Here is a 20,267-nt window from a genome sequence, read left to right as displayed (position 1 = left end):
GGACAAGGCATGTCTATATAATTAAAAGAAAATATAAGAGAATGTTAAAAGTGGTGGTAGGATTATGGGTGATTTTAAATTTCTTCTTGGTGCTTTTCTGTGTTTTCCAAATTTTCTACAATTAATGTACATTACTTATGTAGTGGGGAGAAGAATTACAACCATTTCTCATTTTTTACATTTAAGCTCTTTGTATTAAGGCTCTGCTATTCTAAATAACACAATATGTATTCTTGAGCACAGAGCCCCACCCGTATTTGCTTCATATTGCTAAGAACAGATGATCTGATGGAGTCTTTATGTCAAAATATATAATATTCTAACATTATATAAACAAAGCTTTTCAAACTGCCTAAGGGAGAGGAATTCCCCAGTACCTTTCCAGGCGCTCTGACACCAGGTATGTCTGGTTTGCATCCATAATAAATGTCAGCTGGTTGATGAGGTCCTCAGGTTGAATGAGGCCTTCTAGTCGGCCCACCACAGTCATCCTCCGATCCTTCAGCATGATCATGGCCAGGAATGGGTAGGTGTTCTCTCGTAAAGCCTGCGAAACTGACAGGGAAAAGACCTTATAGTTAAGGGCAGGACTTGGGGAAAAAAAAACAGATCAATTCTTAGATGTTCCACAACAAGCTAGAGAGAACTGCTTTAATCCCGGCTAGCGAAGAAGAGAGGTGTCATTCCTTCTCTGCCTCTTCTCCCTCTTAGTTTCCTAATCTGTTGTTGTTGTTGTTGTTGTCCCTTCTCCCAGGTAATTCATTAGACTAAGAGAGGCTTCTCTGGTGGGGGTGTGGCCGTCATGATGCTGCCAGGGAAGGCTGCGAATTCAAGGACAATGTTTATTTGACGGGGAGGAAAGAATCTGTAAAACTCCAGCTGCTGCCTAGCAGAACTTCCCTGTGGAAGGGTCCAGCTGAAAGGGAGCAAGGCTGCCAAGTCCCACCCTGTGCCACTAAAGCCGATCTCCCCCACCACCTCCACTGGTCTTCTCTTGCTCCACAAAAAAAGAGCAAGTTTTTATGTTTCAAAAGACTTTACCACAATAATGTTTTATCTATGATTTTCTTAGTTTGAAAGAAGGGATTTCATAGATGTCTATAAAGAATATCCTGAGCCGCCTCCTACTCGCCATCTACCACCCCCAAAGCCGTACCAGAACGGCAAACGCACGCTGTAGGAACTGAGCTGGAGGCACATCATCTGCTGCCTCTTCAGCTCTCAGGGTCTAGCACAGTGGCTGGTATGCTGGTACACACTCAAGAGCTGCTGAAGTAGCTGCAAAGTAACTACATTTTTCTTCATGGGAAGACTTTGCATCTCATACTGATTTCTGAAACTGCTTATCTCCAGTTAAAGAGTTATTGTTGCAAAGAGCTGAACTTTCTGAATCCCTATCAGCACCCAAGGTACTCAAACAGCTAACTCATTGTGCAAGAAGCACTATTAAAACAACTGATGATGAGAATAAACCCTCAGTAAGAAGCCCATTAACATTAAAGGCGAGCTGCTGGCCAGGACTGGGTGTTTTAAAGAATAAAACAGGCTCTGGCAATGGTTAAGTATAAAGAATGAGCTAGTTTGGGGGACTAGGTGAAAAAAAGTGAAGGGATCAAGAAGTACAAATTGCAGTTATAAAACAGTCATAGGGATGTAAAATACAGCACAGGGAACATAATCAATTATAATAACTATGCATGGTGCCAGGTGGAACTAGGCTTATTGGGGGGATTACTTCATAATTACATAAGTGTCTAACCACTATACTGTATACCTAAAGCTAATATAATATTAAATGTCAGCTGTAATTGAAAAAATTTTTCATTAAAAAAATAAATAAATAAAAACAATGGGCTAGAGCCTGAAAGACCTGAGCTGGCTACAGAACTTGCTAACTGTGTGATATGGGGCCAGGCTTAAACTTTCTGAACCCACGGCCTACACCGTAAAGCAGAGGTAATAGCACTGACCTCCCAGGACTGCTGAGAGGAGGAAATGAGACCGTGAGTAAACAGCAACTACCACTGTGTCTGCCACAGAATAACCATGCAATAAATGGCAAGTCTTCACAGATGATCCAGAGACAGCCTGACAATCCCGATGAGGAGGCAGCAGCAGCACTTACCCCTGTATCCCTCCGGCTTGTTGGTGGAGCATGCCCAGAAGAGCATCCTTGTGTTTATCAGGGAAATCACTTCAGGGGCGCACAGGGTGTTGCTGTGGAGAGGGATGAGAAGGCCACAAGAAGAACTTGCTTACTGCAAACTCTTGGCAGATAAGGCCAGAAGAGAGAAGACATGACCCCTGCACTTACCGACAGAAGTCATCCGAGTCCTGGTGGTCATCTCCATGAAGATATACCAGAAGAAAGCGCAGTTCCCGCTTGGCATCGTTAAGTGCCTGTGGGAAACAGAAGATCACCAATTATGACGATGCCTGTGCCTTGAGCTTTCCATTAGGCTGAGGGTTCTAACGGGTACACTTAGAAACAAAAGGAAAGATGAGGAAAAAAGGTGAGCAAGAAATCACAGCTGGGCTCCCGCCTTCCTATCCTGCCCTTGCAGCTCATCTCCCTATGCAAAGTCCAGACTTAACAAGCTTTAATGAAGACATTTTAGTATTGTTAGGATTTAAACTGCAGCAGGCACATGAGAGTTGACAAGCTGACAAATAAAGGTCCCAAAGAAACCACAGAAGTCAGCTGTCCCCAGTCTAAAGGAAGATAAAAACCGCGTGAAAAAGGAGGTGAGAATTTTGCCACCTTATAGCTTCGCCATCCTTGTAAATGTAAAAAGTGCTATGAAGACGTTCCCAGGCCACATACCAAGTAGGAATGAGGAACGGTGGGGCCCAAAGGCATTCTAAAGCGCGTGGGGTTTAAAAGATCATCAAAGACAAGGCTATAATGTCCAAGGTTCCTGGGTATGCTTTTGCATCTGCATAATCCTAAACTCATTTCAATTCAATTAAGATTTCCTGAATGACCAACAGTGGTCTGCCCTTAGCATCACAGCAGAGACAATGCATGAGATGTGCCCATCCCGTTCAGTAACTCTAACCCTGAGCACAATGCCTAGCACAGAGCAGGTGTTTCATGCTTGTCGAGTGGGGGGGAGCAGCCACTGACAGGGAGCGACCACAGGGAGAGGCATATGGGAAAGAATCAAAGCAGGAAACAAGAGTAGTACTTTTCTTTTTCTCTCAATAGAGTCAGGAATCCTGGTGGCTGCAGAACACAACCACCCTAGGGCCTGTGCCCACAACGATACTTCTACTTTTTCTCTGACAAACTAGAGACAAGCTTAACATCCAAAAAACTCTAATTTTCACCCTGAGGTAACAGGTCAAAGGTTAGTGTGGCGTGGGCTAATGAGATGTGCTGCCTTGAGGTTATGGCCATTCAGCTCTGTGTGGATCAAAGAAGACTGCAGGCTTTGCCTTCAAGGGTCCTATTGTCTGGTATAGGAGAGAAGACAGACAACAACTAAAATACAGAGATGAATGTGAAATTACTGAAAGAGTAAAAACAACACTATGAAAGCACAAAAGGGAAGACTGCTATTTTAACCTGCAAGGTAGGCCAGGGTGGGGCACAAAAATTGGGAAAGGGCATAAGAAGGGGTTGATGTGAGCTGGCTGCGGGATGGGCAACTCTATGAGCAAACATGGGAGGGCAGCATCGCAGGTGGAGAACAGCCAGAGCAGAGGCAGAGAGGGGATAAGTACAGGATTTGTTCTGGAAACAGCTCAGCTGGCACCTAGGGTACTGGGAGGATCTCCAAGGAAGGCTGGGATTAGGCCAGAAGGGCCTAGCTGAAAGGCCTGGTCTTTTTCTTGGGAAGCAGTGAAACGCTAGTGAGGGTTTCTTGGGGAAGAATGGCATGATCAGTACTGGGCTAGCCTTTCCTTTGTGGACAGAATCATATCAACAAATTGGCATCTGTATCGTTTGTGGCACTGACCTGGCTGTATGTTCCCTGGTAGAAGACAGGGTGTGCCCTCCCATATTTCTCTTCAAAAGAGTGCATAAATGAAACAATGTCCCCAACAGGGTCAGTGACCCGGCTGCGAGGGTCAGGCCGTATAAAGCGAAGAGCAAACCTGGGGAGGAAGGAATAAATATCACATGAATCGGCTTACTGTAGTGCATACGGAGCGGGCCAGTCTGTAGATTCCCGTCCCGGCATGGCAGCAAAGGCAGGTGGACGGTCTGGGACGGACCATCACACCTGAGAGGGCAGCCCGGCTCAAAAGCTGCCAAGCAGCAAGTGCTGTTCCATTTCCTATTCAAGAAGAATGCGAACTACGAGGATTATCCATTTCAACAGCAGCCTAAACAAATTCCAAGTGCTTTTTGCAGAAAAATTTAGGGCTAGGAGAATTGGGAAGGGAAGACATAGTATCTGAAAAAAGTCCGTACTCTGTTCCCAGACTCTCTAGAATGACACTAATATGGGAGCCATGTGGCTATGTAAATTTAAGTTAATGACATGAAATACAATAAAAAATTCAGTCACTGTAGTCATGTTAAGTGTCCAAGAGCCCCACGTGGTTAGTGACTGCCACACCAGATAGTGCAGTGACAGAACGTTCCCTCCCTCACAGAAAGCTCTGCTGGACAGTGCTGGTCTAGGACAGAGCTGTTTCTTTTTGATTTTCCTACTTGCCTCTCCCTCTCCTTCCTCCTGGAAATTTGAATTTTTAAGTATATACTTCCAAGCTATTTGAATTATGGGCAGGAACTTGAAACTCGAACTTGTAGTCATAACTTCCTTGCTCGTCAAAGAGGCAAGTAAATTCTGCTTGATGACTTACGGTTGAAGGTAGCCAGGGAGGAAATTATGCCACTGACCCTGAGCGCACTGGCGGATTTGGAGGCCTGGCAGCTACTGTAAGATTAAGGATGGTACCACACATCTGTCTCTAAAGAGCCTATCTTACATATTTGCATAGTGCCGTTTATCTATCCTTTGGATTTCCACAGAAAGCAGTGGAGCAGAGGCATAGTAAGTCACTGTGCTACCTACCATTAAACAAGTTGCCTGGAGGATACAGTTGTATTAAAATTAGTAACACATGCCATGCATTTTTCCCCCAAGGAAACAAACAATATTCATATACTTGAGATGACTTAAACTGTAACACTTGCCATACCAAATCTTGAGTTGATTCCAATTCCTTATCCCCTCAAATTCCCCGTGTGTATATGTGTACAATTTCACTTGGAATTTCTCCTGACTAATCAAAGCAAATGGATCAACACAAACATTCCAGAGTAATTTGAAAACAAATGTAAGAAGCTGTGTAGAGTCCAATAAATGGTGAGGAAAGGAGACTAAATTTTGGGTGGTGAGCATACAATGCAATATACAGATAATGTATTATAGAATGGTACACTTTATAGTCTTGTTAACCAATGTCACCCCATAAATCTAATTAAAAAAAGAAGCTTTGTATGTGGGTAGAAATCCTTTAGAAGATAAATGTTTATAAGTTTCTTTGAAAGTAAACATTTTAGGATATCTCATTAGTCTTTAAGTTTCATTTTGATGATTGAATGGATAACGCTTTAACTTTTCTGTTTCTCTTTACAAAGCATTCCCATGGCCTACATAATTTAGGACAATCAGCTTTACAAAAAAAAATAAGAGACGTTAACTCTGTCTTCATGATTTTATAGGTCATTATGTGCCCATTCTTAAAATAAAACAGAGATGGAAAGCATACTAATTGGTTAACTGCTGGCATGTGAGAACTTTGCTGAAGCAAGGAAGCCATTAAGCGAGCAGCCTCCTATAACACCAAATGGCCATGGTAAAGGTGTCTTCTGACCCCTGCACTTCTGCCACTGCTGGGCCCTCACCTCAGGCCTCTGCTCCCCAGAGCCAGGCAAAGGCTCTCCCACATTTGAGGGAGGTACAGGCTGCCCTGTATGCAAGGCCCAGACCACAGGTTCTAGCTCTATCTGTTGGCCTGAATGCCCATAAACATTTTAGGTCCCCATAAAGCCTGGGTGTAGGTTCATCTACTACCCAGACTTGACCAGACACCCCAAGCCTGATGTGCCAGCAATTTGGACCCCCTGGATAATTTGACCCCTCTGTAGCTTCCAGTGCTGAGCTCTCTACACAGTGCATGAAGGAAGTGAGAAGAAAGGTGTTGGTGTGAAGCGAGAGCTTAAACTTTGAAAGAATCTGGAGACGTGACTAACCTCAGAACAGGAGAATGTGTTGGAATTATCAGTAGTCAGATAGAGTTATAGGTGGTTCGGGGTAAAAGTCACAAGGAGTGTGAAGCTAGTAGATAATGGTGGTTAGAAAGGAAAGGGGGTAAGGATTACCTAGGGAATGTCGAGGCAACAAGCATGGTGGGAGGAGGGAGGAGGGAGGAGGGAGGATGATGGTAATCGCGTGAACTGATTCTTGAAAATGGTATGTAAGACTACTTGAAAACAATTTCAGTTTAGAACATCTGTTTTTCTGTCTGGATAATTTAAAATATTTTTGTGCTATATAAAAAAACTGGTTAGGAAGAGTGCTCAATCAGATGACAAACTGGCGAGTCAAAATTGATAAAAGCATAAACCTTATTCTGGTCTATGTTTCAGCTCCAAAGTCTACCCTGTTGCTACTAACATAAATACAAAGGTACGTACCTAAATATATCAAGTATTGTGTAATAGGTAAACCGGAATGGAAGCATTATCAAGTAATAACCCCATCCGAGCAGCCCCTGAAATTCCAAAAACAAAGTTAAATACCAGTTACTCATTTCCTAAGCCTTACAAAATGGCTAGTTCCCTCTTCCTGGCCATCTCATCCTTCTTAATGACCAACCGCCTTTGCTCTCATTTCATCTAATACTGTCCTATTTTTTTTTCTCACACGATTTTTGTATTAAATCTGCTTTAGCACTTTTTCTGCAGCTAGTTATATTAGTTGTCAAACTCAATTACAAATTTTCTTCCCCAAATCAAAACTATTCATTCTTTCCTTTTTTCAGATTTATACATTAAAATATGGTATACAGAAACAGCAAGAAAGATAATCATTATTATTCCCTGGACTTCTGTATATAATTGACAATTATATTAACCACAATTATAAATCTCCACATAGCTGCCAATCTTAGTGATAATGCTAATTATTATTTTAACAATGTTGATTACTGCTGCTGCTGCTATTATCTAGTATATAAGAAGAAAGCTCTCTAGTTTACAAAGCATTCCTTATACATCCTATTGAGTTAACCTGAGCCCCTCCCTGTGTCTGTAGCAGGAGCTCTGGAGCCTCAGGGATGACATCAGGGCTCCAAACTCCGAGACAAGCCAAGAACAAACTGAGGAAACACTGGGCATATAAAATTGCTATAGGACCCTGCCCTTCTACTTCAGAATACCCCAAAATGACTACTGAGAAACTCTACTTAAAAACATTGTTAAGTACTCCACAAAAAGGTATAATGATGAAGGAAATCCTAACTGTTGTGAAGTTAAAGGGAGTGCTTTCTTGGGATTCTAAATCCAAATATAAGAGTTTAGTGTAACTCCCAAGAATTAAGAGAAACCAAAACGTTCTCTGGAGCTCGTTATCAGTATGCACATCTGAGGTCCCTAATTATACCGTGAGCAATATGAAGGGGCCCCTCTCCATGTATCTCTGGATCCCCAGCAGCCAAACACCAGGTACAGTGAGCAGCCGTGCTCTGAAATACCTGTCGAATTTAGCTGCACCACTTCCTTGCTCCTAGCCCTTTCAAGGCTAATTCCAAAGGTATGCCTAAGGCTCCCAACAAAAATTACAACTATTTCTCTAGAATTAGCTTAAAATTAAGTAAAATGAAGCAACAAAGAACTCAGTAAACATTCTAACTTAAAAGTGGAAAGTCTTATAAACAAGTAGCAAACATTTTTAAACATGTAAAAACAACTACTGTGTACTGAAAACAAAAACAAAGGTGCAGAAAATGCTTCAATAACTGGCAAAGAACACCCCCCCCCACTCCCCAAAACACAGGTAGTTGCCATATCAATTCATTGAAGAATCAAGGAAAAATAATAAACCTAATAAATCTACGATGGTGCCAGGTAAAGCTATACATTCTCAGTATTTCTTTTGCTCCTTTCATAGAGAGATTAATATAACCAAGTGAATGGACTTAAAAATAAAATGAGGCCGTTCCAGTTATGAAATAACTTGCCCTTGGCTGTGGTCTTGAGACGACATAGCTGTAGATCCTGTGGTCAGCTGTGTTAACCTGCAGGGGTCGAGATGGAGGGGGATTGAAAACACTTGGTACGCCCTCCTGCTCATTCAATCTGTCCTGTACAGCAGCCTGAGAAGGAAAAAAAAGTAGAAAGAATTTCAGTCATGCTCAAATCCACTAAGAAAAAGAGATGAGGCAACTGTTGCTAGGTGTTACGAAACAAGTGACCGGAGAGGTATACCTTCTTGGACCTTGAACTTGCTATGGAAGAGAGGCAATGTGTGCTGATGGCTCCAGAATTCACACAAAAGCAGGAGTAAAAGGAACCTGTCTGGAGACTCCATTTATGCAGCAAGCACACTGCCTGTATTCAATGGCATGTGCTACTGAGGGTGGCTGGGATACAGGTGCTTCCCTGTAGGGCCTGCGGAGAGCCACCCACAGAGGAAACAATGTAGACAGGTAGACAGTGCCCTTGGGGCTGTGCACTGGAACAGTCCCAACTGGGGCTGTGTGACAGAGGCCTTCGCTTTAGAGTAGAGATTCAGCAGAATTGCAGGTCCACCACTCAGAAAAGCTGCTTGGCTTATGAGCCTGTTACCTCATGTGCAAAATGAAAGAACGAGACTTCAGGTCAAAATGGAGGCTCAGGTAGACAAAATTCCCACCCTCGCACAATCATAAGAAGGATCACAGCTAACCTCAAAACAAAAACACTCAGAACTGCAGAAAACCAAACGGTATGGAAGTTCAACGACCAAGGATTTAAAGAAGTTGCATTCATCTAGATGGGTAGGAGGGGTGGTGCCGGAGAACCAGGGCAGAGGATGCGGTGGTTGGTGGTGGCCGGCAGAATGGAAAGTCCCACATTCATGTGTTGGGGATAAAAGTCGGGAGGGACATCTGGGGAGCACGCTGATCCCAGCCTGAGGCCAGATTACACAACTCAGGGGTTGGTGCCAAGAAAATAAAATCTCATAGCTTCTGGCTGTAAAAACAAGTAGTGGTGGCAGGCGGATCGAGGGCAACAGAGCCGCAGCTCAGTGCGATCCTGAGGTGGAGGAAGTGGCGGGTCCCTACAGCAGCGACGAGAAGATGGCCGGCCGGCATGGTGGGGCGGGAGAAGGAGCTCTCCATCCACTTTGCTCCGGGGACCTGCCGGCTGGTGGAGGAGGACTGCAAACAATCAAGACGGAATCTGAGCCATTTTACTGCAGGGTGACCACCGCCCAGGGCACAAATGAAAGAATGCGGCAGCTTTTACCCGATTAACTTCTTCCTTGGATTCCAAATGCCTTGCCTACACTTTTCTTCTCCTTATTAAAAGGGTCTGTCCATTCATAATGGAATTGAAGATGATCTGTTGGGGTACAAACCTGCCATCTTTTCAGATGGTGGAACTTCTGAATAAAGCACCCATAAAGATTAAAAAAAAAAATTAAAACAAAACAAAACAAAAAAACAAGTAGTGGTTGGGGTAGTGAAATAAATTGTTGGTCTCTCATCAGAGAGTCCGATGAAAGGGCCCACATGGTTCTAGAAAGTACGCAAACCCATTCATCTGGAAACCACCACCAGGGCAACAGCTAGAAGGGCACCAGTCACATACAGGAAGGGGGTGAAGTGACTGGAAACAGGGCAAGCGCCGAGCAAGCTTCCACCAGCCAGGCAGCGGCACTGTCCCCTCTCCAACCCATCCCCCACATACAGAGCCACAAAGTGGTGAAGCCCGTTGCTTCTCCCTGGCAAATACCTAAGGCTTCGCCCCATACAACTCAAAAGGTGCACTAGACAGGGAGTCAAAGCAGCTCTACCTAATACACAGAAACAAACACGGGGAGGCTGCCAAATTGAGGAGACAAAGATAAAGACATATGGCCCAAATGAAAGAACAGAACAAAACCACAGGAAAAAAACTAAACAAAACAGAGAGAGCTAACCTATCAGATGCAGAGTTCAAAACACTGGTGATAGGATACTCAGAGAACTCATTGAGTATAGCAAATGCATAAGGGAAGAAATGAAAGTTATACTAAGCGAAACAAAGAAAAATCTGTCCTGGCTGGTGTGGCTCAGTGGATGGAGGGCCAGCTTGTGAACCAAAGGGTCAAGGTTTGAGTCCTAGTCAAGGCACATGCCTGGGTTGCAGGCCAGGTCTCCAGCTGGGGGCATGTGAGAGGCAACCACACATTGATGTCTCTCTCCCTCTCTGCCCCTCTCTCTAAAAATAAATAAATAAAATCTTTAAAAAAAAATACTTAAAAGAGAATTACGACTTATTTGAGTCCTAAAGAATTTTAGAAAGCTTGCCATATAAACTTGACAATTTCCTAATGCCTTTAAAAGCTTCTCTGATGAGTTTGGTGGTGCTATTAATGAATCACATTATACAGTAAAAAGCATCAACATTTGGAAGATCTGCATTAATTCAGCAAGTCATTATTTTCCAAATAACCAATGCATGAAATTACAAAACCATGCATTGGTAAAAGATCCTTTCAGAGTGCAAGACAAACCAACCCGACTTGAATATAAAAGATGATGAAAAGTTCCTTGATATGGTCTCATATTCCGAATTGCAACTAAGAACTACTACAGGACTTCCGGCCAAGATGGAGGTGTAGTTAAGACACATTGTGTCTCCCCTCACAGCTAAGAAGGAATACAACTACCTTGAAACTGGAGACAACCAGAAGTTCCAGAAAATCAAGCCTCATGGAAGTCCAACAAACGAAGATATAAAGAAGAAATTCTCATCCAGACAGGTAGGAGGGGTAGAGCTGGGGCAGAGAGGATGCAGTGTGGCAGCTGCAGCGGCAGCTGTGTCAGGCCAGCAGAAAGTGTAGTCACATGTTATAAAAACCGGGAGGGACACCTGGGGAGTGCTCCTAGCCCCAGACCAGACCGCACAGCTCACAGTGCGCCAGGGAAAATAAAGTCTCATTGCTTCTCACTGTGAAAACCAGTGGGGGTTGGGGTGAAGGAAGAAACTGCTGATCTCTCAGCAGAGTCTGCTTGCTGAAAGGGCCCCCATGGTCCTAGAACATCCACAGACCCACCCACTCTGGGAACCATGGCCAGGGCAACAGCTAGAGAGGTGCCAGTCCCATATGAGAAGTGGAAGAAGTGCCTGGAAAAGGGGCAAGTGCTGAACAAGTGGCACTGTTCCCTCTTAGGGCTCTCGCCCACATACAGAACCACAAGGTGGTAAAACTGGTTGCCCAGCACTGACGAATACCTAAGGCTCCGCCCCTTACAATGTAATGGGTACAACACCTCTACCTAAGACACAGAGCCTGTCAAGTTGAGGAGACAGAAAAGTATGGCCCAAAAGAGGGAACGAATCAAGGTTCCAGTGGGAGAACTAAGCAATGAGGATGTAGCCAACCTAACAGATGAGGAGATAGCCAACCTAACAGACACAGAGTTCAAAACACTGCTGATAAAGATGCTCAGACTTGACAGACATCCTTGAACATGGCAAATGCATAATGGAAGAAGTAAAGGTTAAGTTAAGTGAAACAAAGGAAAATTCACACAAAACCAATGGTGAAGGGAAGGAAACTGGAGTTCAAATCAATGATTTGGAACATAAGAAATAAACAGTCCACCAGTACAGAATGAAGAAACAAGAATTGTAAAAAAAAAACCTGAGGAAATGCTTAGGAGCATCTGGGACAACTTTATGCCAACATCCAAATCATAGGTGTGCCAGAAGGAGAAGAGCAAGAAATTAAAACCTTTTGTGAAAAAATAATGAAGGAAAACTTCCCTAATTTGGCAAAGGAAATAAGACATACAAGTCCAGGAAGCACAGAGTCCCAAACAAGCTAGACCCAAAGAGGACCACACCAAGACACATCATAATTAAAATGCCAAAGGTGAAAGATAAAGAGAGAATCTTAAAAGCAGTAAGAGAAAAGAGTTACCTACATAAAGGGGTTCCTATAAGACTATCAGCTGATTTCTCAAAAGAAACTTTGCAGGCAAGAGGGGAGTGACAAGAAGCATTCAAGGTGATGAAAAGCAAGGACCTACAACCAAGATTCCTCTATCCAGCAAAGCTATCATTTAGAATGGAAGGACAGAGAAAGTGCTTCCCAGACAAAGTAAAGCTAAAGGAGTTCATCATCACCAAGCCCTTATTATATGAAATGTTAAAAGGACCTATTTAAGAAAATGAGGATAAAAACGATGAACATTAAAATGACAACAAACTCACAACTATCAGCAACAGAACCTAAAAAAATAAAAACAAAACAAACTAAGCAAACCACCAGAATAGGAACAGAATCATAGGTATGGGGATCATTTGGAGGGTTATCAGCTGGGAAGAAGGGAGAGAAGTGGGGAAATGGTTCAGGGATTAAGAAGCATAATTAGTTGGTACAAAACAAATTGGGGGAAGTTTGAATAATACAGGAAAGGATGAAGCCAATGAACTTATATGCACAACCCATGGACATGAACTGCTGGAGGGAAGGGTACTGGGCAGAGGGGAGCAAAGGGAAAAGAAATTGGGACAACTCTAACAGCATAAACAATAAAATATACTTAGAAAAACCTATTACAGTATCTATCCAGAATTATCTGAAAAGGCCATTAAAATACTCTTGCCATTTCAAACTATGTATGAGGGTGAAGCCAAATTTTCTTCACGTACTTCAACTAAAACTATCTACCACCACAGATTAATGGCAGAGTTAGATATGAAAATCCAGCTTTTTTCTACTAAGCCAGACATGAAAGACATTTGCAAAAATCTGTTAGTGTAAGTTTATTATTTTAAAAATTAACATATTTTAAGAAAGTTTTCAATTTTAGTTTTCAATATGGTAATAAATACCAATATATATATAATCCATATAAATAGAAGCTTTTGGAAGTTCTCAATAATTTCTTTTTTTATTTTGAGGGAAGGGAGAGAGAAGGAGAGAAACATCAATTGCGTGGTTCCTTCTTGCACACCCCCAACTGGGGACCTGACCCACAATGTAGGCATGTGCCCTGATTGGGAATTGAATTGGTGACCTTTTGGTTTGCAGGCCGGCATTCAATCCACTAAGCCACACCAGCCAGGGCTCGATAATTCTTAAGTGTAAAGAGTGACACCCAGGAGTTTAATAACCTCTGGTTTATTTAGGGAAAAACACATGCACATTTTTTAAACAGGCATAAAAATATCTTGAAAATATTAAAAGAAATTGTAAAGACTGTGATGGTGTAGGGGTAGGACTGAGAAATAGTGGTAGTCGCATTTCATCTTAGGCTTTGTTTTAACTTTTTTAAATTAAAATTCAAACTTAGAATATCTTACTGATACTCCTTATTCTTAAACAGAAAGTTCTACCCACGCTGCTGTTGGTTCAGTGGATTGAGTACCAGCCTGCAAACCAAGTGTCAGTGGTTTGATCCCTGGGCAGGGCACATGCCTGGGTTGTGGGCCTGGTCCCCAGCTGGGGGAATGCAAGAGGCAACCACACACTGATGGTTCTCTCCCTTTCTCCTTTCTTTCCCCTCTAAAGACATACATACATAAATAAATAAATAAATAAATAAATAAATAAATAAATAAAATCTTTAAAAAATAAAACACAAACTTATGTTTTTATGGAAACCCAAGATACTGCCTTAGAAAGTGTTCCTAGATAAAATGTTTTTCATAATAGTCAAACTTAAAAAGAAACCCACCTATAATTAATGTATTTTATGTACTGAATATTATCTTTGAGTTACTAAAATAGACTAATAAAGTGAAAAACAGTAAATATAGCATAATCCTGCTTGTGTAGAAGAAAATTATATATAAACAAACATAAAAAGTCTGAAAGAATATACACTAAAATTTAACACTAGCAAAAAAAAAGGGAAGAAACAAAAAATAACACTAGCTATCCATGAAGTGGTGGGATTAAGGGCAAGCATTTTTTTCTTCATGTTTTTTGGAATTCTTTGCCTGTGTGGGCAGGCACATACATATGCCTTTAGTATTTCTGGAAGTCACTACATGTTAAAGAATTGATATATCATAATTATAAGCCAATAAATAAATAAACCAGGGGGCAATATTATATTACCACAGGAAAGTTCTAATAGGCATGTGTCTTTATGAGTCAAATAAAATAAAGTATATAAAACTTAAAGTGTCTCTTCCCTAAAAAGATACGAGTCTATTAATGTATTTTATTTGCATTCTGTACTGCCTCTTCTACAGCATGTACAAAAAGCATTCTCTTTGATATATTTGTTATTAACACTGGAAAAGTATACACATATTATCAGCACACTAAGCAGAGTTATACACATAAGATTGAAAAGACATGTATTAAAACATCAAATGTGGTTATCTCAAGTATGATTATCAAGAGGTTTCATATTCAACTTTATAAACCCCATTTTAAATTTTTGCAGACATTGTTTCTATATTTATATAAAAGGTATTACCAATAGGAAATTAAAGAAATCTGGAAAAATACATTCTAATTCATCATGTCATCTCACTAAGTAAATTAAAAAAAAAAAAGAAAACACATTTTAACCAGACATTTAATAAGCGTCATTGAATATAAACACCTAGTTGTTAACAGTGGCTATACTTCTAGGAAAGAAGGAAAAGAAGGGGAGGGGTGTGAAAAATGACATTTATGCCACTCATATGGGGCTTCAATTTTGTCCAATCTGTTTAAAAGAATTTTAAAACAAGTATTAAAAAACGTCTGGCTTTCAGGAGCTGGATGGTAGACATTCCCTATATATCTATATCTATAGTTTTATCTAAATGTGAAATATTTATAAATTTTTTAATTTATTGATTTTAGAGATGAGAGAGAGAGAGAGAGAGAGAGAGAGAGAGAGAGAGAGAGAGAGAGAAAGAGAGAGAGGGAAGGAGGGAGGGACAGGGAGAGATTGATCAGTTGTTCCACTTATTTATGTATTCACTTGTTGATTCCTCTCTTTGTCCTGCCCGGGGATCCAGCCTACAACCTTGGTGTTTCGGGACAACACTCCAGCCAACAGATATACCAGGCAAAGGCTCTGAAATATTTAATTAAAATTATATGTACATGCAAAAAAAAGGGAAGAAAGAAAAGAAACTAGACCACCTTCTTACACCATATACAAGAATAAACTCAAAATGGATTAAACACATAAATGTTACACTAGAAACAATAACAATCCTACAAGAAAATATAGGCAGTAAAATCTTGGGTACGATTTGTAGCATTATTTTTTCTGATATATCCCTCGGGAAAGGGAAACATAAATAAATAAATAAATAAATAAATGGGGCTATATCAAACTAAAAAGTTTTTTCACAGCAAAGGAAACCATCAACCAAATGAAAAGACAAGCACTGAATGGGAGAACATTTTTGGTGATACATCTGATAATGGGTTAATATCCAAAATTTATATAGAACTTATAAAACTCAACACCAAAAAAAACAAACAATCCAATTTAAAAATGGGCAAAGTATCCTAATAGACACTTCTCCAAAGAAGACATACAGATGGACAACAGACATATGAAAAGACACTCAATGTCACTAATCATCAGAGAAATGATGCAAATTAAAGCCATAATAATATATCACCTCACACCTGTCAGAATGGGAATGGCTAACATCAATATATCAACAAACAGCAAGTGTTGGTGAGGATGTGGAGAAACGGGAACCCTTTTGCACTGTTGGTGGGAATGCAGACTGGTGTAGCCACTGTGGAAAGCAGTATGGAGTTACCTCAAAAAATTAAAAATGGAAATGCCTTATGACCCAGTGGTTCTACTTCTGGGAATGTATCTAAAGAATCTCAAAACACTATTTTCAAAGTATATAACCACCCCTACAACCATTGCAGTGTTATTTACAATCGCAAAAATTTGGAAGCAGCCCAAGTGCCCAGCAGTAGATGTGTGGATAAAAAAGCTGTGGCCCCTGGCTGCTGGGGCTCAGTGGATTGAGTGTCAGCCTGCGAACCAAGTGTCGCTGGTTCGATTCCCAGTCAGGGCACATGAATAGGTTGTATGTCAGGTCCCCAGTTGGGGGCTCGAGTGAGTGGCAACCACACAGTGATGTTTCTCTCCCTCTCTTTCTCCTTCCCCTCTCTCTAAACATAAATAAATATATAATTTTTTTTTTTTTTAAAGCTGTGGCCTGTCCCATAATGGAATATCACTCAGCTGTAAAAAGGAAGAAAATTTTACTCTTTGTGACAGCATGGACAGATGTGGTAAGTATTATGCTAAGTGAAATAAGCCAGTCAGAGAAAGACAAATACCATATGATTTCACTCATGTGGAATCTAATGAACAAACTGAACTAACAAGCAAATTAGAGACAGACTCAAGAGAGAGAGAGAACAGATGACAGCTGTGTGTGTGTGTCAGGGGGGTTGAGGGTGGTACAGGGATTGAGTAAAAAAGAGAAGACACAGAGAGCAGTGTGGTGACTGCGGGAGGAAGGTGGGTCAGGGAGGTGGAGGAGAGTCAGAGGGGATAAATGGTGATAGGAGACTTGACTTGGAGTGGTGAACACACGATACGGTGTACAGATGATGTGTTGTGGAGTTGTGCACCTGAAACCCATATGATTTTGTTAACCAGTGCCACCCCAATGAATTAAATAAAAAGTAACTAAAAATATATGTACATATTTAATATTAATGGAATGTTATTAAGTTACAAGGATCTTAATAGATACCTATATGAAATATAAGAAGTTAATACAAATAGGATGAATAGAAACAAAAAAGAAGTTACTAGGACTAAGTGTTAGGCCAAAGGGGGGAAAAAAAATCAACATATTTACTTATTTTTTTAATAAAAAAAATTTTGTTTTTAAACATCAATATGAGAGAGAAACATCGATTGGCTGCTTCCCACATGCACCCTGACCAGGAATCGAACCCACAACCCTCTGGTATATGGGACAACAGTCCAACCCAATGAAGCCAGGGCAAATATCAAAACTTTTAAAATGTATTTTCAGAAGAAATTTCAGTCTTAAATGTAAGAAAGGTATAATTAACCAAGTTGTAAAAAATCAAGATGCTAAAAAAACCATAAACCTACAAAAGGATGAAAATATATTAAAGATAGATTTTTCTTAAGAAGTAAAAATACAGAAAAAATAACAGATAAATGAGGTTTTTTCCACAAACAAAACAAATAAACAATAAAATAAACCAGTCTCCAGCAAGTCTCACTTTAAAAAAAGGAAAATAAACATTAAAAAAACAGAAGAGGAGGAGAGAGAACAGACACAGAAGCAAAAGATATGCTACACTGTATATAGTCTATGCTAAGAAACTTGCAAACCTCTAAAAAGAAAGCATTTTCTAAGAAAGCTTATCAAGAAGATGTAGAAAACAGATTATGAATGATGAGGGAAAACATGAAAAAGTTAACAAAGAAAAAACAGGAACAAGTGTTCAAGTGTTTTGTTTCAAATCTATGCTATTTACATGTCTCAACTAATTTTATCAAGTCATTTTATAAGTCAGCATGTGCTTGAAATGAAAGTCTAACACTGAAGTATCATACAGTGCAACATCATTTCCTCTGCCTATAAGGCATTTCCCCCAAATTTTCACATTCAAGCACCCGCTCAAATATAACCTCAGAAAGTCCTTACTGGACCACCCTATTTAAAAGCACTTTCCAGGCCCTGGTCGGGAGGGATATCAACTGGTTAGAGCATTGTCCCTATGCAACATTTCCCGGCCAGGGGACATGCAAGAATTAACCAATGAATGCACAAATAAGTGGAACAACCAATCAATCTCTCTTTCTCTCAAATCAATATAAATAAATAAATAAAACAACTTCCCAGGTCCTGTTACATTTCCTACACTCATTTTATGCACGGCATTTATTATAAATTGAAATTATCTAGAAATGAGTTCCACAAGAGTAGGGACTTAAGTCTCATTTGTTGGTATGATACCAGAGCCTAAAATTCAACTGCTCAAGAACAGGTGCTGAATAACTAAATATCACTTAGAAATATATATTTCCGACTTCTAGCCAAGATGGAGGTGTAGACAGACACGCTGCATCTCCCTCCACAACTGAGAAGGAATACAACTACCTCAAAACTAGAAACAACCAGAAGTTCCAGAAAATCAAACTGCATGGAAGTCCAGCAAACAAAGATATAAAGAAGAAATACTCATCCAGATAGGTAGGAGGGGCGGAGCTAAGGCAGAGAGGACGCGGTGTGGTGGTGGCAGCAGCGGTGGCGGTGCAGCGGCAGGCCAATGGAAAGTGCAGTCACACGTTTTAAAGTCAGGAGGGACACCTAGGGAGCGCACCCTGCTCCTCACCAGCACTGGGGAAAATCAAGCCTCATTGCTTCTGACTGTGCAGACCAGTGGGGGTTGGGTTGGAGGAAGAAACTGTTGGTCTCTCAGCAGAGTCCACTTGTTTAAAGGGCCCCCACTGTCCTAGAATGTCCACACACACACCCACTCTGGGAATGATGGCGAGGGAAGCAGCTAGAGGGGTGCCAGTCCAGTGCGGAAGTGGGAGAGGTGCCTGGAAAAGGGGCGAGTGCTGGGGAAGTGGCTGTATTCCCTCTCAGACCCCTCCCCCACATACAGCGCCACAACAATGGTGAAACAGGTCGCCCTGTGCTGCCGAATCCCTAAGACTCTGCTGCTCAAAATGTAACAGGAGCGACAGCTCTACCTGAGACGTGGAGGCAAACAAACACAGGAGCCTGTCAGAATGAGGAGACAGAGAAATATGGCCCCAAAGGAAGAATGGATCAAGGTTCCAGTGGGAGAACTAAGCGACAAGGAGATAGCCACCCTCACAGATGAGGGGATAAACAACCTAACAGATGCAGAATTCAAAACACTGGTGATAAAGATGCTTACAGGCTTGACAAATATGCTTGACTATGGCAAACGCATAAGAGAAGAAGTGAAAACTATGCTAAGTGAAACGATGGAAAACCCACACAAAACCAATGGTGAAGAGAAGGCAATCCGGGTTAAAATCAATGATTTGGAACATAAGGAAGAAAAAAAGTCAACCAGTACAGAATGAGGAAGTAAGAATTGAAAAAAATAAGGAAAACTTCACAAATTTTGTGAAGGAGATGGACATACAGGTCTGGGAAGCATGGAGGGTCCCGAGTGAGCTGGACCCAGAGGGGACCACACCAGGATGCATCATGACTGAGATACCAAAGGTGAAAGATAAAGAGAGTCCTGGGGGCAGCAAGAGAGAGGTGGAGAGTTGCCTACAGGGGGGTGCCTATAAGACTATCAGATGATTTCTCAGAGGACACTTTGCAGGCAGGAAGGGACTGGCAAACAGTATTCAATGTGATGAAAGGCAACCTGCAACCAGGACGACTCTACACAGCAAGGCTATCATTTGGAATGGAAGGGCAGATGAAGTGCTTTCCAGACAAGGTGAAGCTAAAGGAGTTCATTATCACGAAGCCATTATTATATGAAATGCCAAAGGGACTTAAGAAGAAGAAGATCAAAACTATGAACACTAAAATGACAACAAACTCACAACTATCAACAACTGAATCTAAAAAATATAAAAGCAAAATCCAACTAGGCAAACCAGAATAGGAACAGAATCACAGGTATGGGGATCACTTGGAGGGTTATCAGCTGGGAGGGGGAAGGAGGAGAAATGAGGATATGGTGCAGAGATTAAGAAGCATAATCTATTGGTACAAAATAGACAGGGGGAAATTAAGAATAATATAGGAAAGGGTGAAGCCAAAGAACTTATATGCATGACCCATGGACATGAACTAAGAGGGGTGAGATTGCTGGAGGGAAGGGGTGTACTGGGCAGAGGGGAGCAAAGGGGAAAAAAACTGGAACTACTGTAACAACATAATCAATAAAATATACTTAGAAATCCAGCACCCTATTCAAGTAACATACCAAATTGAAACAGTAATTTCAATAGAGAGCAATGGGTATTTGATAAAATTCAACTTACACTCTTGATATAAATTATTAATATGCCACAAATAAACAGAACAAGCAGTCAACAGCTATTTATTGAGAGCTTATGAGGTACTAGGA

The 20,267-nt window shown here is 41.2% G+C and overlaps 1 protein-coding gene across 2 annotated transcripts in view; it reads right to left on the bottom strand.

Moving 5' to 3' along the window:
* FAF2 (Fas associated factor family member 2) overlaps window positions 1-20,267 on the bottom strand; it is a 52,961-nt gene that overhangs the window by 7,258 nt on the left and 25,436 nt on the right. For both annotated transcript variants that reach the window (XM_090287922.1, XM_090287923.1), the window contains exons 3-8: window positions 8,200-8,334; window positions 6,656-6,732; window positions 3,963-4,101; window positions 2,315-2,400; window positions 2,126-2,217; window positions 378-555 (exon numbers count right to left, since the gene is read on the bottom strand). In XM_090287922.1, coding sequence (XP_090144048.1) covers window positions 378-555; window positions 2,126-2,217; window positions 2,315-2,400; window positions 3,963-4,101; window positions 6,656-6,732; window positions 8,200-8,334 — 707 coding nt within the window. The remainder of the gene's footprint in view (window positions 1-377; window positions 556-2,125; window positions 2,218-2,314; window positions 2,401-3,962; window positions 4,102-6,655; window positions 6,733-8,199; window positions 8,335-20,267) is intronic.

This window comes from Furipterus horrens, unplaced genomic scaffold, assembly GCF_987537825.1.
Source record: "Furipterus horrens unplaced genomic scaffold, mFurHor1.1.pri manual_scaffold_10, whole genome shotgun sequence".
NCBI lineage: Eukaryota > Metazoa > Chordata > Mammalia > Chiroptera > Furipteridae > Furipterus > Furipterus horrens.
This window is presented reverse-complemented; position numbering and strand designations above follow the sequence as displayed.